Source organism: Ahaetulla prasina, chromosome 1 (genome assembly GCF_028640845.1).
Source record: "Ahaetulla prasina isolate Xishuangbanna chromosome 1, ASM2864084v1, whole genome shotgun sequence".
Classification (NCBI taxonomy): Eukaryota; Metazoa; Chordata; class Lepidosauria; order Squamata; family Colubridae; genus Ahaetulla; species Ahaetulla prasina.
In genome coordinates, this window is record NC_080539.1 from 305187895 (window position 1) to 305207897 (window position 20003).

General features: G+C 39.3%; 2 protein-coding genes across 3 annotated transcripts in view; one reads left to right on the forward strand and one right to left on the reverse strand.

Annotated features, from left to right (window-relative positions):
• Positions 1-11732, forward strand: part of LTK (leukocyte receptor tyrosine kinase) — a 142780-nt gene extending 131048 nt beyond the window's left edge. For both annotated transcript variants that reach the window (XM_058162053.1, XM_058162054.1), the window contains 5 exons: positions 1619-1711; positions 4384-4485; positions 4778-4912; positions 5518-5608; positions 6372-11732. In XM_058162053.1, the coding sequence (XP_058018036.1) occupies positions 1619-1711; positions 4384-4485; positions 4778-4912; positions 5518-5608; positions 6372-7139 (1189 nt within the window). In that variant the 3' untranslated portion in view covers positions 7140-11732. The remainder of the gene's footprint in view (positions 1-1618; positions 1712-4383; positions 4486-4777; positions 4913-5517; positions 5609-6371) is intronic.
• A 145-nt stretch (positions 11733-11877) lies between these two features.
• Positions 11878-20003, reverse strand: part of ITPKA (inositol-trisphosphate 3-kinase A) — a 69764-nt gene continuing 61638 nt past the window's right edge. Inside the window, exons 6-7 of the mRNA XM_058162056.1 lie at positions 19226-19297; positions 11878-17263 (exon numbers count right to left, since the gene is read on the reverse strand). Of these exons, the coding sequence (XP_058018039.1) occupies positions 17060-17263; positions 19226-19297 (276 nt within the window). The 3' untranslated portion in view covers positions 11878-17059. The remainder of the gene's footprint in view (positions 17264-19225; positions 19298-20003) is intronic.

The window sequence follows — 20003 nt, forward strand, 5'->3', positions numbered from 1 at the left end:
AATTACTAGCTATCAGTAATGTGCAAAGTATGAGCCCCATCTCAATAATGCAGCTATAAAGGGGCTGTCTATAAATATGATAAAGATGCTAATACTGAATTGACTACACTCCTGTATTTGGAGACAATAGCTTTCTGTAATGAAATATAGAATATGTTAACCTCCCAAAACTTACTACTAGCAAACTTGTTAAAAATATTGTTAGACTGCACTTTGTGTCGTTCTTCAGTGTCATGTATGTTGGATGGGTGATACGTGTTGGAATTCCATAGTATCTGGAGGAGTGCATGTTACTCATCTGTGCTTTAAATTACAAAATCTGAATTGGCCCCATATTGACTGTTTTACCACAGGATGGCAAAGAAGGATCAAGCTTTCCTCTCCATTTCCTGAGGCATCTGTCATAAGCAGGAGTCAGACTTGTGATGAAACGAAAGAATTTCATATAATTCCTGTTTTCCTTCTTTTTCAATTTCCTTTTCAATATAACTTTAGAAAATGAGCATTTGTCAAGCTTCTTTAAAAACAAAAATGCTCATGGTGAAATTTGTTTTTGTTATTAATTCAGGTGGTTTTGAGACTATAATTATTGGGATTAGGTGAGTAGATCGCCCATAGGGAAGAAGAAAGATTCTGAATTATTCAGCATTTTAAAAAAATTGATCCAAACTTGGTTTGATGCATTATTACACTGTTTGACTGGCAATTCCAATCTGGGCTATCCATTTTTTTTTTATGTATGATAAATTAAACGCTAAATAAATTGAGTAGTAAAATTAAATTATGGTAGAAAATTCAGAGATGCCATATAAGGAATGCTCCAGGCTCTGTTTTCTGACTTACTTCCAACTTTTCCAAAGAAATTTGAGAACATTGCAAATGGTAGGGAACCAGAATATTTTCATGTACTTAAAGCAGTGACTAAATTAACGAAGGACTAAAAGTGTGCATAGGCAACTGCATCAGTTGTTTAAAGAGGGGCATGTGCTTCCTCTTGAAAGCTAAAAGGAGTCTTTAAAACTGTGGGTTCCACAGCCCTCCATAAACCTTCAGAAACATTTTGCACATTTCTGGTATCTAATAATTTTCCTCAGATGTCACATTAAAAAATACTTCCCTTGGGTCAAGCTCAACTGCATGTACCAATAAAGGAGAATATTTGTAGCTCAGCGTTGAAATGAGGGGTCCTTGGTGCTCTCTGAGCTTGGTTGTTTTCTGGAAGACATTTAATTACCAAACTAGATAACATCATCAGTGCTGATGATGTTACCTACTAAAACAACCAATCTCAGAGAGCAGGAAAGACCCCTCAGCAGTATGTAGTTCTCTCAGAAACAGCGTGGAGGTGGTTTGCCTTGTACTAAGTCCAATCCTGCTTAGATTTTTTTTGGCATCAGAAGATTGGATAGGTGCTGAGGCTGGACTCATTGCAAACTGTTTCTGTGGTGGTTTTGTACCCTATGAAACGGGCTATTCAGGGGAAACAGTATTTGACAGTTGAATGTAATAAAGTGTTAGAACAACAGAGCTGTTCTTGCAAAGGTGAGAAGTATCTAATACTTAACTGTTTTTAATATTACTAACTTCCACTTTGTACACTTGTGACTTTTTTAAAAAGGGATATAGCTGCAAGGAATTGCCTTTTGACCTGTTCCGGTTCTGGGCGAGTAGCCAAAATCGGTGACTTCGGAATGGCCCGAGATATCTACAGGTAAGGAGGGAAGTGGGTTGGCTAAAAGTTTATTTCAATGTGAAGAAAATGTATCCATGTCTAACAAGATTAAATTGAGAGAGCAATCCACACTTGATTATGCAGCAGTAGAGACATTATCTAGGAGCAATCCATGGAATATAATTTTTTATTAGCCAAGTGACACAAGGAATTTGTCTTGGTGCATATGCTCTCAGTGTACATAGAAGAAAAGATACGTTCATCAAGAATCATAAGGTACAACACTTAATGATAGTCATAAGGTACAAATAAGCAATCAGGAAGCAATCAATATCAATATAAATCATAAGGATACAATAAGAATAAGAAGGAAGGTGGAATGATGAGCACTTTATTTATTGATGCTAGTGAATGTTTCATTTTAAAAGCAGATGTTCAGACTTACTTACAGAGCCACGGTAGCACAGTGGTTAGAGTGCAGTACTGCAGGCTACTTCTGCTGACTGCCAGTTCAAATTTCATCAATCTCAAAGTTGACTCAGCTTTCCATCCTTCCGAGGTGGGTAAACATGTTTACTGGACCCGAGTCCCTCCTGGCTGGTGCTGGCCACCCGGGAGGTGACACGAGGCTGGCTTCAGGGAATTGTCAACGCTTCTTTGATGGAGGGTGTCTTCCCTACCGACCTGAAAGAGGCGGTGGTGAGGCCCCTCCTCAAGAAGCCCTCCCTGGATCCAGCAATTTTAGCAAATTACCGTCCTGTCTCCAACCTTCGTTTTGTGGCGAAGGTTGTTGAGCGTGTGGTGGCACGACAGTTCCCCCAGTACCTGGATGAAACTGTCTATCTTGACCCGTTCCAGTCCGGCTTCCGGCCTGGTCACAGCACAGAGGCGGCCTTGGTCGCATTGGTTGATGATCTCTGGAGGGCCCGGAACAACCTCTGTCCTAGTCCTTTTAGATCTCTCAGCGGCTTTTGATACCATCGACCATGGTATCTTGCTGCGGCGGCTCGGGGGGCTTGGAGTGGGGGGGCACTGTTTTTTGGTGGTTCTCCTCCTACTTCTCAGACCGGTCGCAGACGGTGTTGGCAGGGGGGCAGAGATCGGCCCCGAGGCGCCTCCTGTGTGGGGTGCCACAGGGGTCGGTTTTTTCATCTCTTCTGTTCAACATCTATATGAAGCCACTGGCCAAGATCATCCGTGGTTTTGGGGTGGGGTGTCATCTGTACGCTGACGACACTCAGCTGTACATTTCCACCCCTAACCACGCCAACGAGGCTGTTGAAGTGATGTCCCGGTGTCTGGAGGCCGTACGGGTCTGGATGGGGAGAAACAGGCTCCAACACAACTCTTCCAAGACCGAGTGGCTGTGGATGCCGGCATCCCGGTACAGCCAGCTGACTCCATCGCTGACTGTTAGGGGTGAGTCGTTGGCCCCCACGGAGGTAGGGTTCGCAATCTGGGCGTCTTCCTGGATGCACGGCTGTCGTTTGAAGATCATATGACGGCCGTCGCCAGGGGAGCTTTTTATCAGGTTTGCCTGATACACCAGTTGCATCCCTTTCTAGACTGGGCTTCCCTCTGCACTGGGCTTCACTCATGCCCTCGTTACATCCCGCCTAGATTACTGCAACACTGTCTACATGGGGCTCCCCTTGAAGAGCACCCGGAAGCTCCAACTGGTCCAGAATGCGGCTGCGCGGGTGATAGAGGGAGCATCTCATGGCTCCCATGTGACACCTCTCCTGCGCAGTCTGCACTGGCTTCCGGTGGTCTTTTGGGTGCAATTCAAGGTGTTGGTTACCACCTTTAAAGCGCTCCATGGCAGAGGACTGGGTTACTTACAGGACCCCCTACTGCCACCAGTAGCCTCCCATCAATCTATGCGCTCCCACAGGGAGGGCCTCCTCAGGGTGCCGTCAGGTAAGCAATGTCGGCTGGCGACCCCCAGGGGGAGGGCCTTCTCTGTGGGGGCTCCTGCCCTCTGGAACGAGCTGCCTCCGGGGCTTCGTCAACTCCCTGACCTCTGGACCTTCCGCTGTGAGCTGAAGACTCTTTTATTCCATCGTGCAGGGCTAGCCTAAATATAATTTTTAATGGGGTTTTATTTATTTTAATTTTTAGGCCTTAAATTGAATTAGTTTTTTTAAAAAAAAATTATTTGAATTTATATCCCGCCCTTCTCCGAAGACTCAGGGCGGCTTACACTGTGTTAAGCAATAGTCTTCATCCATTTGTATATTATATACAAAGTCAACTTTTATTGCCCCCAACAATCTGGGTCCTCATTTTACCTACCTTATAAAGGATGGGAGGCTGAGTCAACCTTGGGCCTGGTGGGACTTGAACTTGCAGTAATTGCAAGCAGCTGTGTTAATAACAGACAGACTTAGTCTGCTGAGCCATGATTTTTAACTTGTATTATATGTGTTTTTTAATGGCTGTTAACCGCCCTGAGTCCTTCGGGAGAAGGGCAGTATAAAAATCCAATAAATAAAAATAAATAAAAATAAAAAATAAATAAACTGAGGACCCAAATTGTTGGGGGCAATATGCTGACTCTGTAAACCACTTAGACAGGGCTGTAAAGCACTGTAAAGCGGTATATCAGTCTAAGTGCTATTGCTATTGCTACTTATGTGAAATGCAGGGAAGAAGGAAAGATTGAGTCTTTTTGCTGTCTTACAAAGCATCTTCTTTTTCTACTTGGCCAGGGCAAGCTATTATCGCAAAGGTGGGCGAGCCATGCTTCCGGTCAAGTGGATGCCTCCAGAAGCTTTCCTGGAAGGCATCTTCACTTCCAAGACAGACACCTGGTAAATACTTCACTTTAATCTTGGCCTGTGGAATTGGCTTCATCGCTGCTGAGAAGTCCATTCAAAGCATTCAGGAGACTTATTCCCAGCTACCTGCAGATAGGATTACAGCCTAAATCACTTTTTTCAAGATAAGCAGAAGTGGCAGGGACTGATGTGGCGGAAGCAATATTTTGCTAGCTCTCTGTCCATAACTAATAGGAGGATGGTTGGGAAGCAATGAAAGCGACTGGGATAAAGAGCTTGGATGGTGCTAACCCAAAGGATAATGCTCTGACTTCATTCATGTTAGGTCCTTCGGAGTGCTGCTTTGGGAGATTTTCTCCTTGGGCTATATGCCGTATCCATGTAAAACCAACCAGGAAGTATTAGAGTTTGTTACCAGTGGAGGAAGAATGGACCCTCCCAAGAACTGCCCTGGACCTGTGTGAGTATGACTGCTTTATTCTTTATTGAAAAAAGGGGGACATTCAGAAAACAATCGAGATTGTTTATAATATGGCTGACCACTCTTTAGCGATTAGGATTATCAAAACTGCAACAATTTAGACAAATGTTTTGCTTACTACCTACCCACATTGGAGAATATGCAACACACACACACATACACACAGGGAGGGGGGAGGGAGGGAGAGAGTGACAGAGAGAGAGAGAGAGAGAGAGAGGGAGGGAGGGAGAGAGAGAGAGAGAGATCAGCTCTATATTTTCCGTAAAAGCATTAGAATCTTCTAAATGAGCAAGGAGAGAGTTAAAAAGAAGAAGACTGCTTGGTTTCCTATGGCAGCTGGCTAAAAAACCTCTGGCACTACTTTTTTGTAGTGTAAAATTATGAACATGGCCCCATTTTTACCATCTGAACATTTCCTTATGGTATGAGTGCATATGAATTATCTTGGAGATCTCCTGAGGGTATGACCAACATTGCTTCACTGGGCCCTTATTTAAAGTCCCTGCTGATGCTGAAACCTCATCTTCTCTAATAAAGGTGTTTTTATAAGGGAACTTATTCTTTTTTCCAATTTCTTCTCCAAGCTATCGGATCATGACACAATGCTGGCAGCACAGTCCCGAATACAGACCAAATTTCTCTACAATCCTGGAAAGGATCAAGTACTGCACACAAGTAAGTGGTCTTCTTATGCAAAATAGCTGATTTATTCCTGCTTTACTCTTTATGCACCCCTTCATTTTGCAGGACCCTCACTCACTCGTGATCATATTGTGGTCTTTTATTCTGTAAGCCATCTTGAGTCGCCATGGGCAAATAGGCGGCAATATAAATTGAATAAATAAATAAATAAAACAAATAAATAAATAAATATTACCCTGATTATTGGCCAATCTAATTTGTGATTGTCTTCTGAACTCTCCCATCCTAACCATCCACAAACCCAAAATTCCTTATATTCTGGAGAGGCACAATTGATTATAATCAGAAAATAATGATGTGTTCTTCACTTCTGGGAAATGTTAAGAAAAGGAAGAACCGTGCACATATACATATAATGTCTATTGCCTCAATTAATTATCATCTCTCTTCCAGAGCATGTGTGTGGAGATTCTCAGAAATCCAGATTATGATTGTCCTAAATATGCTTTTTCAAAAGGAAATTGGACTTTCTTTTTTCCTTAAAGACATTTCTCTTCTCATCCATGATGCTTCTTCAGTTCACCATTCAATCAGAACTGAAGGAAAAACAAGAAAGCCCAGTTGCCTTTGGAAAAAGCAGTCTTGGGACTTCCAAAGCACCTTTTCTAAGTTAAGTAAGACCATGCATCTATGGATTTTGTTTAGTTTGGTCTTGCGCAACTCTGTGAGAGAGTATCTGCTAAATGCTTTAACAAAGAGTAGCACAAGAAATCCAACATTTTGGTTTGTCTTTTAGGACCCTGACGTGATCCATACCGAATTGCCTATTGAATGCAGCCCCACACCAGAGGATGAAGGAAGCACTGTGCTACATCCAAATAGCAACACAGGGATAGTTCCTTTGCTTGGGAATCAGTGCCCTCAGATAAGCCACCAAGCAATTGAAGAACATGATTCTGGGAACAAATATGGACAATGTCCCCAAGAGCTATTAGTGGAGAACCTTAGTAACTGGAGAGCAAGAGGACCAAGCTTACCACGTTTCAACTATTCCAGCAGTGGGGCTTGGGCTCAACCAGTCTTAAACCAGAAACTGGATTCCACAAGTCAGCCAGCACATAAGTTGAAGAACAAAACCAAAAACCTTTGGAACCCAACTTATGGATCCTGGGTCATGGAGAATAATTGCCAATCTAGTCCCAGCTCTAAACTCAACACAATGCAAGAGCGAGAAGATTCAGGATTTGATGGGAATTATAGTCCCTCCCCTAGTTCTCGGGCATCGCCTTCATCTCCAAGTCAAAACCATTCTCCTCACATTGATATTGGTGGGATTGAACTGGTGAAGCTGCAGAATTTCCCTTGCGGCAATGTGAATTATGCTTATGATGATCTCTGCTATGAAATAGGTCACTCTTCACCTTTGGCTGTAGAGCCAGCCACAGTCATGAGGAGTGGAAGTCTGCACAGGGATAGCAAGCTCGTTTTCAAGACAGAGAAAACCTCAAGGGAGAGAGATTCTGGCCTCTCCTTGTCTGATGATCTGAATGTTACTCCTATATAACAGGGGATGCTGAAGAACCATATCTTCAACTTTGGGTACAGCTGCAAGAGCAATTAAAATGTCTTCCATCCTTATTCTTAAATTGGGTGGATTAATATCTCTCTCTGGCCTCCTTTCCTATGAATGCCCAATGAAGCAGTTCAAAATGTAACATTGGTTCCAATCTATTAAATTTGTGGTTACAGAAAGAAATGATGTCCTTGTTACAATGGTTGAGGGTTTAGTTGGAAGTGGTCATACCCAATCGCCTCTAATAAAAATTATCTATATCATAAAACAGAATATGTAAAAAATGGCAAAACCAATCATTACCGGTTTAGACCAGTGATCTGTAAATTATTGTACTTTCCAGCTTATTTATCATAATACTGTATGGGAAATTAAATATACTTAGTTTACTTAAGGCACTATTGCCCAAAGTAAATGGAAAGAAAGAAACTAGATTAAGAAAGGACAGAAATTATCTGTTTTCTGCAGAAAAAGCACAGAAAACAAATAAAAGGTTTGTAAAGGAGCAAACAAAACTGAAGCCTTCCTTTTCATTACTGAAAATGGTTTTGCCTCACAAAGTCCAACTTAGGACTCTGGATTCAGAATTATTCCTCATTAGTTATAGCTCAGTGGACTAAATGCTTTTAATGGACCTCACAAGGCACCTCTAATGTACAAGCAGTCTGTGTTCAATAGTAGCAACTCAAGCTTCATTAGAGGTCTTTTTTGTACGAATACACTTATAATAATGTAAACTCTTTGAAAGTGAACCATAGTTAAGTTAGTTACTTAAAACAGTATCAACAAAAAAGCATTTTAATTTTCAAGACAATCTTGCCTTATTAAGTAACATTTGGTCTCAAATTTTATCCTCTAATAGCTGTTGGTGCTATTAAGGAATACAATTCCAGACCAAGTGCCAGCTACATTCTTGAAAATTAAGGAGTTATGAGTTCAAATTATTAGCAAATTCAGTACAGGGTTGGGGGAGAAAAAAGGATATTTAGAAGCAGCATGTATTTATTAGGCAACGTAACTCTTTAAATCATAAATCTTTATAGAAAATTCCATTTTAGCCCAAGTCATTTCATGGATGCATTTCTGTTTTACACAAGGTAATTTTGAGTGTGTTTCACTGCAGGGAAGTTAGGCCTGTCAACGGATTCAGAGGACTGTGTACAGTATCTTCATGTACCTGATGTATAAACTGGATAGATGCTCAAGAGACATGTTCAAGACTATATACGCTATTCTTTTTTAGAATCAGTCTTGCTGTATCTATTTTAGCTTACACTTCTTCAGCTGAAAGTTAAAGTCTTCAGAAGATGTTCAGTATTGTTCTGTTGTTATCAGTTCTTGAGCTTAGCTAAACTTTTCTCTTGGACTTGGTTTAGTGACCATGATTTAGATAAGAGATTTCCTGACATTTTGATGGCAACTGTAGCTGGGATTTTCAGAGGGTACACAGACCACATAGTCTATGAAAATAAGTCCAAGTGAAACGTCAGGAAATCTATTGTCAAGACCACAGTTACTAAATCTTGAAACCCAATAGCGCTCAACAGATACTGGCTGTAAAAGCTTACACCAGTATATTCTTGTCTTAGAGTTTGGTGTAATGTGCAAATAGTAAGTATATGTTATGTTTGTATGTCATTTTAATCACAATATAATTACCTGCTTTATTGGCAGTAATAGACTTCTTTCCATGAACTCCCAGAGATTTTTAATCCCCAAAACATCAGAATCATGAAGTAGGGCCTAAGTAATTCATTGGTTTGGTGCAGCAAGAACAAAACGTTTTCTTGAAAACCAGTGTTAAAACTTTATTTAGCAAAATTAATGATTAAGGAACATTTCCCAAAGATCTTTAATACCATTTTAGAAAAATAAAGTCCTTACTGTTAGTGCACAGTGCTTTTATTTTGTATCTCTATAATCTATATGGCTATACAGTTTCTCACTGGATCCTGGTTGCACTTCTTACCTTCTCATGACTTGTTAGGGCTTGCAGTGCTATCTTAATAGTTTACTTTGATCCAGGCATGATTTGATCTACTATCCGGTTCTGACGTTCCCTTTCTGCAGTAGCCTAGAGAAGAATTGCTTATTACTTCATCCTTTTCACTTTTGTACCAAGGATTGGGATTACCTTTAAGGATGGGACTGCTGTTTGCCATCTTATCCTTTATGGTCATGCTTCTATGCAATTTTAAATCATATTAAGGTATACATCTACATGCAACAGAGATATAAAGGCAGCTTAATGCAGCTGTTTCATCTTTATTATTCAGAACTATTTTCCATGGATGCTAATGGATAAAATACTCCCCCATAATTGTAATTTCTCAGCAGATGCAGAGTCAATTCCAGTTTCAGGTCTGTAGAGGCCTCTGTATAATTGAAAGGTACAGTCTGGGTCGGTCACTGGGACCAGAAGTTTAGTCTTCCAAACTTTCGGACTCATGTTGGAACCCATCCTCAGAGAACTTCTCTCATCAGAATGTGCCACATGTTGCGGTGAGAAAGAAGTTTCCTGAGGATTCCAGCACAAGTCCAAAAGCTCAGAAGACCAAACTTCTGGTCCCAGTGTCTGAACCAGATTGGATCCTGCAACATTATCCTGGGACGCGTATATTTGCCTCCATTAGTATAATTATAATTATCTCCCTCCAGCCTCTGAAGAGTTCTTTGGAAGAAAAATTCTGGTAGCGATATATGTAAAATCAGAGGATTATAAATGGGAAAAGAGAGGTTGATTCTTCATAAAATTCCATGCTAAGGCAAGACTATTGTGCAATAAAAGCCTTATTTGGAATACCCTCCAGTCATGTTTAGAACAGAAAAACTACATTACTTATGGCATTAAGCTTACATTAATTTAAATGAGATTCCTCTGGAATAAACCAAATTGCTATTTGGAAATAGCAATACCAATCCCCCTACAATGCTTGGAACAGCACTATATGCTTTCATTGCTTTTTTCTGATACAATAAAAGTAACTGTAAAAAGATAAATCCTTTCAGCTGCTTCACTAGAATATACTACCTATATTTCAGAGTGTACCTTGGCATTATGTTAACTGAAGAATGGGAATGCTCGGTCACAAATGTTTATTACTTGTTTTAAGGGGAAAAATACCACTCTATTATTCACTTCACATAATTTCCCATCACTTTAAAAAGAAAAAAAATAACATTATTGAACTCATCTTATTAGCCCTGCCTATTTTCAATCAAGATAGGTGAATGAGAACTCAGTTCATCAGTTCATCATAGTTTACATTTTAGAAAATATGGGTGAAGCTGTCAACCCTAGGAGGAAGTAAACCAAAACAGGAAGTCAGCTCCACAGGCAGATTAAAACTACTTTTATTGAAATTGCCATTGTTCTGTACCAGAGGTGGTATTCAGCAGGTTCTGACCAGTTCTGGAGAACCAGTAGCAGAAATTTTGAGTAGTTCAGAGAACTGGTAAGTACCACCTCTGACTGGTCCCGCCTCCATCTATTCTCTGTCTCCTGAGTCCCAGCTGATGGGGGGGGGGAATGGGGATTTTGCAGTAACCTTCCTGGAGTGGGGAGGGAATGGAGATTTTACAGTATCCTTCCCCTGCCACGCCCACCAAGCCACGCCCACCAAGCCAAGCCACACCCACAGAACCAGTAGTAAAAAAAATTGAATCCCACCACTGTTCTGTACCTCCTCCTCTTCCTTATAGTTCAGCGAATTAGGAAGGCACATGCCTGAGCTGCTTCTGAATGTCATCCCAACATGGACTTGAAAAACACTTCAATCCCTTTTGTCTAGACCAGTCCTTAAACTTTGTTCTCTCATGACATCTTCCCACTTTTAAAAATTATGAGGAACACCTAAAGACCTTTTGTTTGAATGGGTTATATTTAAAAATTAGAGTTGATACATTCACCGTTGCTATTACTTCTCACAATCATTTGAGAGGGGATTTTAATATTGTACCATATTATTTTTCAACATAAAACGGCGTATGATTTTGACCTTGTGGACGTCTTGGGGACCTCCAGAGGACCTCATCTTAACAGGCATTGGCCTAGGCAATGTACCTTGCATATCTCCATCAGAGACACCTTTGTTTCTCCCTATGGATTGACCTAAAGTTTCAGGATATCATTTTTAACTATGCCAGAAGGGTGGGAGGGAATTTTTTCTGTTCCAGGCTCAGACTGTTGGGGAGATACACTGATATCTCAGATTTGCTGTTACCCTCCCACCTCATTCCAAGAAAGGGAAATCTGAATCTCAGCCCAAAAGTAGATTAATAGTAAAGCATATGCAGTTTGTAACACTCTTCCGAACACCCGCCCCCCACATTCTTATTGGGGAAAGGAGGTTTGACCAACTAATATGCTGGACTCAATATATATTCTTTCCCTTGTAAGGATAAAGAGTGTTGTTTTCAAGAAAAAAAGAGGAAGCAAAACAGAGGATCTCTCGTGCTTCTGATAAGAGTTTTAGAACTTCAGGAGTATCACTTCCTTTTACAGTTCCGTTTCCCACCACTTATATCAATGATAATATATTCTTCCATTAAAAAAATTTTGTACAATAGCATCCACTAATAATTAATAAAATCTTTCCTTCTCTACTATGGGTCTGAGGAAAATATTGTGAATCCCAAAAATACTTTGTTGTCTTGAATACTACTATTGTGCATGTGTTTTATCTAATTTGACATATGTCCCCAATAAAGAAAGAAACATGATACCAAGAACAGGAAGACATCTAATATAAAAATTTAATGAACATTTTAAAATTATATTTATTTGTTATAGCACATTTTGACTACTCAGGTTCTTAAACCCATACAATTAGGATACCCAAATTCTTCACACTGTAGTGTTTGGCACAACATTGTCTACAAATGAAAAACTTTTTGTTTGCTAGTAGTAATAAAACTAAAGTTGTAGTTAAAATCAACTTGGCTATCTGAAATTGGCTATCCAGCCTTTTCTATTTCAAATCCACTAAATTCTTAATGGACTGTAAAACTCTTAAAATACAAAATTATTTGCCATTCTCTATATTGCACTTTTCCTTTCAACTCCTAAGTAAATGCATCACAACAACATATGGAGTCCCACAACAACCCTGTGTGAAAAGCATGTCTACTTTTTAAAGAAGTAAAGAAATATTTCTTGGAAGGTGTAAGGAGAGGTAAATGTTTGTGGCACTGAATTTTAAGTAATTTTCAGTGTGTCATTTTCCCCACTTAAACTTATGGCAGCTGTTTCTTTTAAAAGGAGAGGGGAAACCGAAATGCATTTCATAAAATTTCCTTGATCAGGATCCTTTTAGGAACTATCTGTTTCTCCTAGATAGCCCTAAAGATCATATTTTAATAAAACAGCTAAAAGGCACCAGAGAAGATAATTATGGTCAAATATGGTAGGCCAAACCTACCAGAGAGAGCTTGCAAAGATCAGGATACAAAGAAGAGAAATTAGAAAAGACAAAAGCTATCCTTTATGTATTATTATATGTCTGTAGCCTGAGCAATAACTAGTCAGAAACTACAGATTGGCTATCAGATCTTAGATGGAGAGGCAACATGGGATGATTTAAAAAAAAAATAACAAAAGGCAACAAAAACTCAGCGACTCTTTAAACAGACAACAACAGGTAAGAGATTGCCAGATGCAAAATTTATACAAGGGAGAGAAGGAGAGTCTCTATACATAAGTACAGAGAAATACCAAAGTATTTCTAAACTCTCAAAACCAAAAACCGGAAGTTAACTAAAACATTTGGGGGAGGGGAAGGTGGATATATGGAGCTTACCTTTATAGTGTTATCTACCATGACACTCAAAATAAAACTTGACAAGATTCTATTTTAAACTCTTCCCTTGAAACCTCTACTAGGAGTTGATATCATAGTGACCACAGATGTTTTCAACCAAAATTATTAACTTCTTGGAATTGGTTGGTTGGAATTAACCAACAATGTTGAAACTCATAATCTTAAACACCTGGAGTGCACCAAGATATCATCTGCATATCCCTCTAATAATCAATCGTTTGGAAAACTCTAGTCTAAAGAAAATGAAAACAAAATTATTCCCAAGGCACTTTTGCTATCTAGTTCCATGAAGTCCTACCTCCATGATAGTGTTACAGCATCTCTGCATCTGGGCATATACCCTGGACATACAACCTGGCTGGGATGCATTTCAAACAACAACATTGCAGATCTTGGCAATTCCAGACTGCCCTTTTTTTTCAGAGGCAGCTAAAATGCAGATTTTATTCATTGATTTCATTCTTCACTTTTCAATTGGACAGCAGCTGCCTGCCCTGCTCCTGCCTCATCCCAAAGAAAGAGTTAAGCATTGGCTCATGATGTAAGAAACTGAAGAAAGGTGCTTTGGGGGAAAAATAGGCTTGGAATGCTTTGAAAATGGAATGGAAGGTCACAGACAAAGTTTATTATAAAACTTTCTGGTGTCCTGAGCTCTTCTCAACATGTATAAGAAGCAGCAATATGTAAATGAGAAGTTTTCATAAAAAAACAAAAAAAAAACATCAACAAATAACTTTTAGGCTGAAATACATTTTTAAATAATTTTGTTCCAAATCATAATTTCCAATCCCATGTCTAATTATTATACAAAATTCTACATCCAGATAACTTAATAAGATCTATTTTTTAAAAAATAAACTACATATATAAAAATATATTTAGTAGCCATTTTTAAAAATTCTGACCAATTACAAGTTTATTTTAAAATTAGTTATTTCAGAAGATATCTCACGTTACGCTCAGCAGTTGCTTTGAAAGTTTAAAAACTCTGAACAGCAATTTTGAATTCTTCAACCAAATGATGATTTTGTTGCCTGGATGGCTTTAATTTATTGAACAAGAATTGATCTATAAATAAGTGAGGGTTTCTTTTAATTATCTGGTTTTTAGTGTACATCAGAGCCTTCTAGTTTTTTTGCATAATGGAATAGCAAAATATGATATCATCTCAAGCATTCTGCAATTAGACCAAAAGAGACATGGGGATGAAAGAATTAAAGAGTGGCTGAAACTGACTTGTAAATCTGCTGAAACTGACAAGCAAATGGGAGGCCGTTATTTTTTAAAAATTAACGCTCGTCAGACTGTCTACAGCAGTGGCCCCCAACCTTTTGGGCTCCAGAGACCAATTCCATGGAGGGAGGTTTTTCCACGGACCAAAGGGGGCAGGGCAGAGGTGAAATCTTCTTACCTTCCTTACCAGTTCAGAAGTGCACATGCTACGTGCGTGTATGCGCAGAAGGTAAAAAACATATTACTTCCTGGTTAAAACCAGGAAGTAATGACACCCGGGAAGGTGGCCAGAACTTTGCTCTGCCATCGCTACCGGATCGCCGAACAACCAGCCATGATTGCTACCGGATCGCTAGATCCTGTCAGAACTGGGAGCATTTCACCCCTGGGGCAGGGTTTTGCATGCTGCCTGCATCCCGCAGATGGGGCTTCACTTGTTTGTGCGGCCTGGGTTTTGGCATTCCATGGCCCTGTACCAGTCCATGGACTGGGGGGGTTGGGGACCCCAGACTACATGAAGAGTAGAGAAAACACAGTGCTCTAGCAATTAATGTGTAGTCTCCAGAACCTCCCAAAGTGGGTGGGGCTGAATTTTAAGCCAATTTTTTAAATTTAATGTTACCCTTTAATACCCTCTCCTGCACCAACCAAAACATCAGGACAATATTATTTTTTTCCTTAAAGTCTTAGAACTTTAAGGGGAGAAGTAGATGCCATTTTCATTCTAAAACCAGAAAACTGGGTCACATTTTCAGCCTCGCCCACTTAGTGAAGTCCCTAAGGATGAGAAAAGTTCTCCTCTACTGTTCTATTGAGAAAAGGAAATTAAATACTACGTCAAACAAAAATTAGCCTCAGATATTTCAAAAGCTGAAAAGTATTTTGTCAGTTCTAGCCATTAAGATGACACTAACATGCTACGGAACTACAGAGAAGGCCACAGAAATGAAGCCACAGAGGTATGATGGTCACCCAACTGGTTCAGGAGGACTAGTTTTTCTTCCTCCATTATTGAAGAGAAGATATCTTCAGGTTTGCTATAGGGCCTAAAAGAACTCTAAGCAAGCATACACAAAGCCTTGAATCACAATAGCACAGGGCAAAGGTTAGGTCACATAATCACTGAATTTATATGGCTAGCCCAGGGGTCTCCAACCTTGGCAATTTTAAGCCTGGTGGACTTCAACTCCCAGAATTCCCCAGCCAGCTTTGCTTAAAGTTGCTTAAAGTTGCCAAGGTTGGAGACTCCTGGGCTAGACTGTAGCAAACAGGGGAATATACTCTGTAAAATCAATCTGTCTTAATTTTTGATCAGTGTGACTTCAAGCCTATCTCAAATCACAAGAACCAAGAATTAATATTGCAAGGTTTCTCTTTTGTCGCATTCACTTCCTAAGCCTTTATCCAGACAATCAATTAATATACCAGGTTTAACTAATGTACCGAGTGGATTTTTAACACAAAGCCTAAACATCAAAAACCTGAAACATCCCCACAAACCTGCTTTGAACATTTTTCCCTTATACCTTCAAAAGCCTGCTTGTAGACCCAAACAGAAGTACAAAGTGAGGAAGCCACTTGGTGATTAAACTGTTTTATCACTGAGTGACAAGGCTGAGGACTTAGTCCCTGGATGTGGGGGGCGGGGGGAAGTCTGTGTCAACTAAATAAATTAATAATTGTTTCGTTTCATAAACTGAGTCATTAAAGTAGGATCCCACAAACATTCAAATACATAGTGACTGATTAGGTGTCACTTCTGTAGTCACTGAATTTATCCTGAAGCTAAATATCTTAAAACGCACGGCTCTTTTTTGTCTCTACAATTTCTTGGATTACAAGAAACTTAAATTTAGGAACCTTAAAATCAGTCTCAGGCTATTTTTAGAGACATTAATGCAATTAGATAGAAACCAATCTCTTTAAATGAGAACCAACATTTTAGTTTTTACAATTGTTAAGCATCTCTACCAGAGAGAGTCAAACACACAGAAACAGTTACTCACTAATTTTGAAACAGAATAAATATGGCTATTCATGTCCTTTGCACACATTGGTTTTATATCAATTATACCCAGAGTTCTTTATATATATGGCAATTTAAAAATCTATCTACTTGAGCTTGAGCAAGTTAAAAAGGTTAATTTGGTATTCAATGTTTGGAAGGGGTAGTGCATAATATTTTTGCAGGAACGGGAAGGGGAAAAAACTAATTCAAAGGAAACATGGCTTAGCAAAGAAAGAGAAAGTTAGACAGTGTGGATAGAATCAAGAGTAAATTCTTGCATTGTCTATGAGATGCCATTTGGTTTCTGAAGCTTCAGCAGCATTCTGTGCATATTTTCATTTTTTTTTCTGTACAAGAATAGAAACTAGAGTATTTATTTTCTTTAAAAAAGAAAAACTATGAATCTATATATTCTGCACCAAGTTCCAAGATGTGTTGCACATATGCGAACACAAGAATATTTACAGTGTAAACGCTGGAGAAAGGAGGGAAGCCTGCTTGTTGGTTTTGAAGATTTCTTCTTTGAAGGAGATCTCTGATATAAATTTTTTTTTACTCTAAGCCCAAGGTCAATAAACTGCAATACTGAATTAGTTGGTTCATATATAAGCAAATGTTCTGATCATCATCCAAAAATGTTCACAATCATCCTATTTCTTGCATAAATCTTATGTTTGCTTGGTGCACTCAAGGTTAGCTTTTGAACTGTTTAGGTTTCATGGTTGGTTAGGAATTACATCTTTTTTGCTGAAGTCTTCCATATTCTGGATGCCTCCAAGGTTCTGGAAGAATTTTAAAAGGCTTCGGAGGGAGCAATTCTAGAAAAGTTAGCAACTTCATGTTAGTATTTCTCATCTCTCCAACATACTTTCTAAGATATCAATTAAATTGTCCAGTCCAAATAAATATCCATCTTCCCGGTTCCCTTCTTGCCAAGCAATCCTGTGGTCCAAGATTTGCCCATCTGGAAGAAAGGTAGTTTTTCCAAAATCAATGAGCCACACATTGGCATGTTCACTTTCATCGTGCACAAATAACAGTGAACTTCCAATTACCTACAGAAAATAGAAAGAGACAAAGATGAAGGCCAAAAACTGTATTTATATGTAACTTGCTGTTACATGTAAATACTGGCTGGTTATGATTCCAGTCTCCATATACAGGTAGTCCTTGAGTTATAACAGTTCACTTAGTGACCATTCGAAGTTACAACGGCACTGAAAAAGTGACTTATGACTGTTTTTCACACTTACAACTGTAGCAGCATCCCCATGGTCACATAATCAAAATTCGGACACCTGGCAATTGATTTATGACAATTGTGGTGTCCTAGGGTTATGTGATCACTTTTTCTGATCTTCTGACAAAGAAAGTCAATGGGGAAGCCAGATTCCCTTAACAACCATGTTACTAACTTAACAACTGCAATAATTCATTTAACCACTGGGAAGAAAGGTTGTAAAATGGGTCGAAACTCACTTAAGAAATGTCACTCTTAGCAACGTAAATTTTGGGCTCAATTGTGGCCATAACTTAAGGCCTATTTATAGTTAGAATCAACACACAACCAGTCTATAAAGAAATGTGTGCATTTACAATCTCCTTTGACTAATAAAACCCACAAATGTTTTGCGTAGTCTGTCTAACAAAGACTTACCTTGACAGATAACTGGACTTTGTGGGATTGATTTATCCAATTTTTAGGCTGCCCAACTTCTTAGCAACTTACAATTTTTAAAAAAAAAATCGCACCCAGTATATAGAAAAAGACATTATAGACAACCAGAGGAACAATACAACTAACTATAAAACCAAACTCTACAACCAATGTATCCCAAGCTATGAAAACAATCAGGTTTAATGATTTCCTGAACATCATAAGGGTGGGATCCATATATATCTCTGGAATGATGCCGTTGCAGATGGCAACCACTGTTAAGAGAGAAGGCCCACTTCCTGGATCTTCTTAAGTTGATACTGCTTATTGTACAGTAGGTACATACGGTAATTCATATATGTACAGTAGGTACTTAATTCATACATGCCAATATTTACTGGGATTATTTTATATTCACTAGTTTAGTTTCAACTTCAAGATGAAAAAAGGAGCATACAGTATTAATGGTATCTTAATATCCTTCACCTGAATAGACACAGAGCTAAATAGCTAATATTGTTGAATATTGAAAACAATGGATTGAAGGCAATAGAGATCTTTCAATTTTTTTGTTTTTTGATACTCGATACAAGGAAGCTTATTCAAGCATACATTTCAATTTTTGAAGACACAGCCATTAAGAGATTCATGAATTGGCTCACAAATTTGGATTCCTTGCATATGTATCAGACATCTTTTGTAACAAGCAGCAAGCCTTGGCTATATGATGTTTCAGCATGCCATTCCCAGATTTTTTTTCTGAACTGCATCACAATTTGGTTTCAAGCTGATTCACATCAAGAGAAGTTTCTGTATTGGAAAAAGGCCCTGGAACTAGATGTCCTTCGTGTACATTTTAGCACATTTGTACTTAAAATTTCTTGCAATTATTGAATAGAAGCAGATAATATACAGGTAGTCCTTGACCTATGACCTCAATTGAGCCTAAAATTTATGCTGCTAAACGAGAGATTTATTAAGTGAGTTTTACCCCATTTTACAACCTTTCTTGCCAGAGTTGTTAACTGAATCGCTGCAGCTGTTAAAGAAGTAACACAGTTGTTAAGGGAATCTGGTTTATCCATTGACTTTGCTTGTCAGAAGGTCACAAAATGTGATCACATGACCCCAGAACACTGCAACTATCATAAATGTGAGACAATTGCCAACAATCTGAATTTTGATCACGTGACCATGGGGATACTGCAACAGTCGTAAGTATGAAAAATGGTCGTGTCACTTTTTTCAATGATGTCGTAACTTTGAACGGTCACTAAATGAACCACTGTAAGTCAAGGACTCTCTGTATATGCATGTTTCATTAACTATACTACTTATTAGAGCAATCAGAGCAACTCACCTCATGTTGCTTAAAGAAGACAGAAGACTCAAGGATGCCACGAATTTCATGCAGACGCTTTAAATATTTTTTCTGTCCAAAATAGAACAGAAGCAGTGAATCACTTAAAAATATTTCTGCCACATAGGCAAAAGGAAGATTAACACAAGGGGGTGGGGGGGACATCAGAAAATAGATTGTCATTGAGCCATCTGAGATACAGTCTATCAACAATCTTGCACAAACCTAATTCTTGACTGTGGGGTTGAAGTATTTGTTACCCAACCTAGAGTTGACAGAAAACTATAACGGAATGTGCACCCTGCCGATCCCTATATTCTATTTCTATCATCTCTTTTTCCACACCTTTGATGCAGTAGTATCACTGCTGAACCTGCTAGCCTCCATTAAGATGCGTGTAATCCGGTGGTGGGTTGCTCCCGGTTCCCCCCGGTTCGGGTGAACTAGTAGCAGTGGCAGCAGGAGGCTCCACCCACCGACCCAGATGTCATCAAAAACATTCTGCACATGCGCCGAAGCGTCGTGTGCTCGCAAAGCGAGCGAGTGCACCTGCATGCTACCAGTAGCAAACTGGTAGAGCCAGAATTTGAAACCCACTACTGGTGTAATGGAGTCCAGAGGATGGTAGAGGACAGGAAGGCCTGGAGGAATGTTGTCCATGGGGTCGCGATGGGTCGGACACGACTTCGCAACTAACAACAACAACTGGTATAATCAATATATTGGTGACACTTTGCTCCCTAAACAATCTGATCGAGTGGTTTCATATATAATAAGG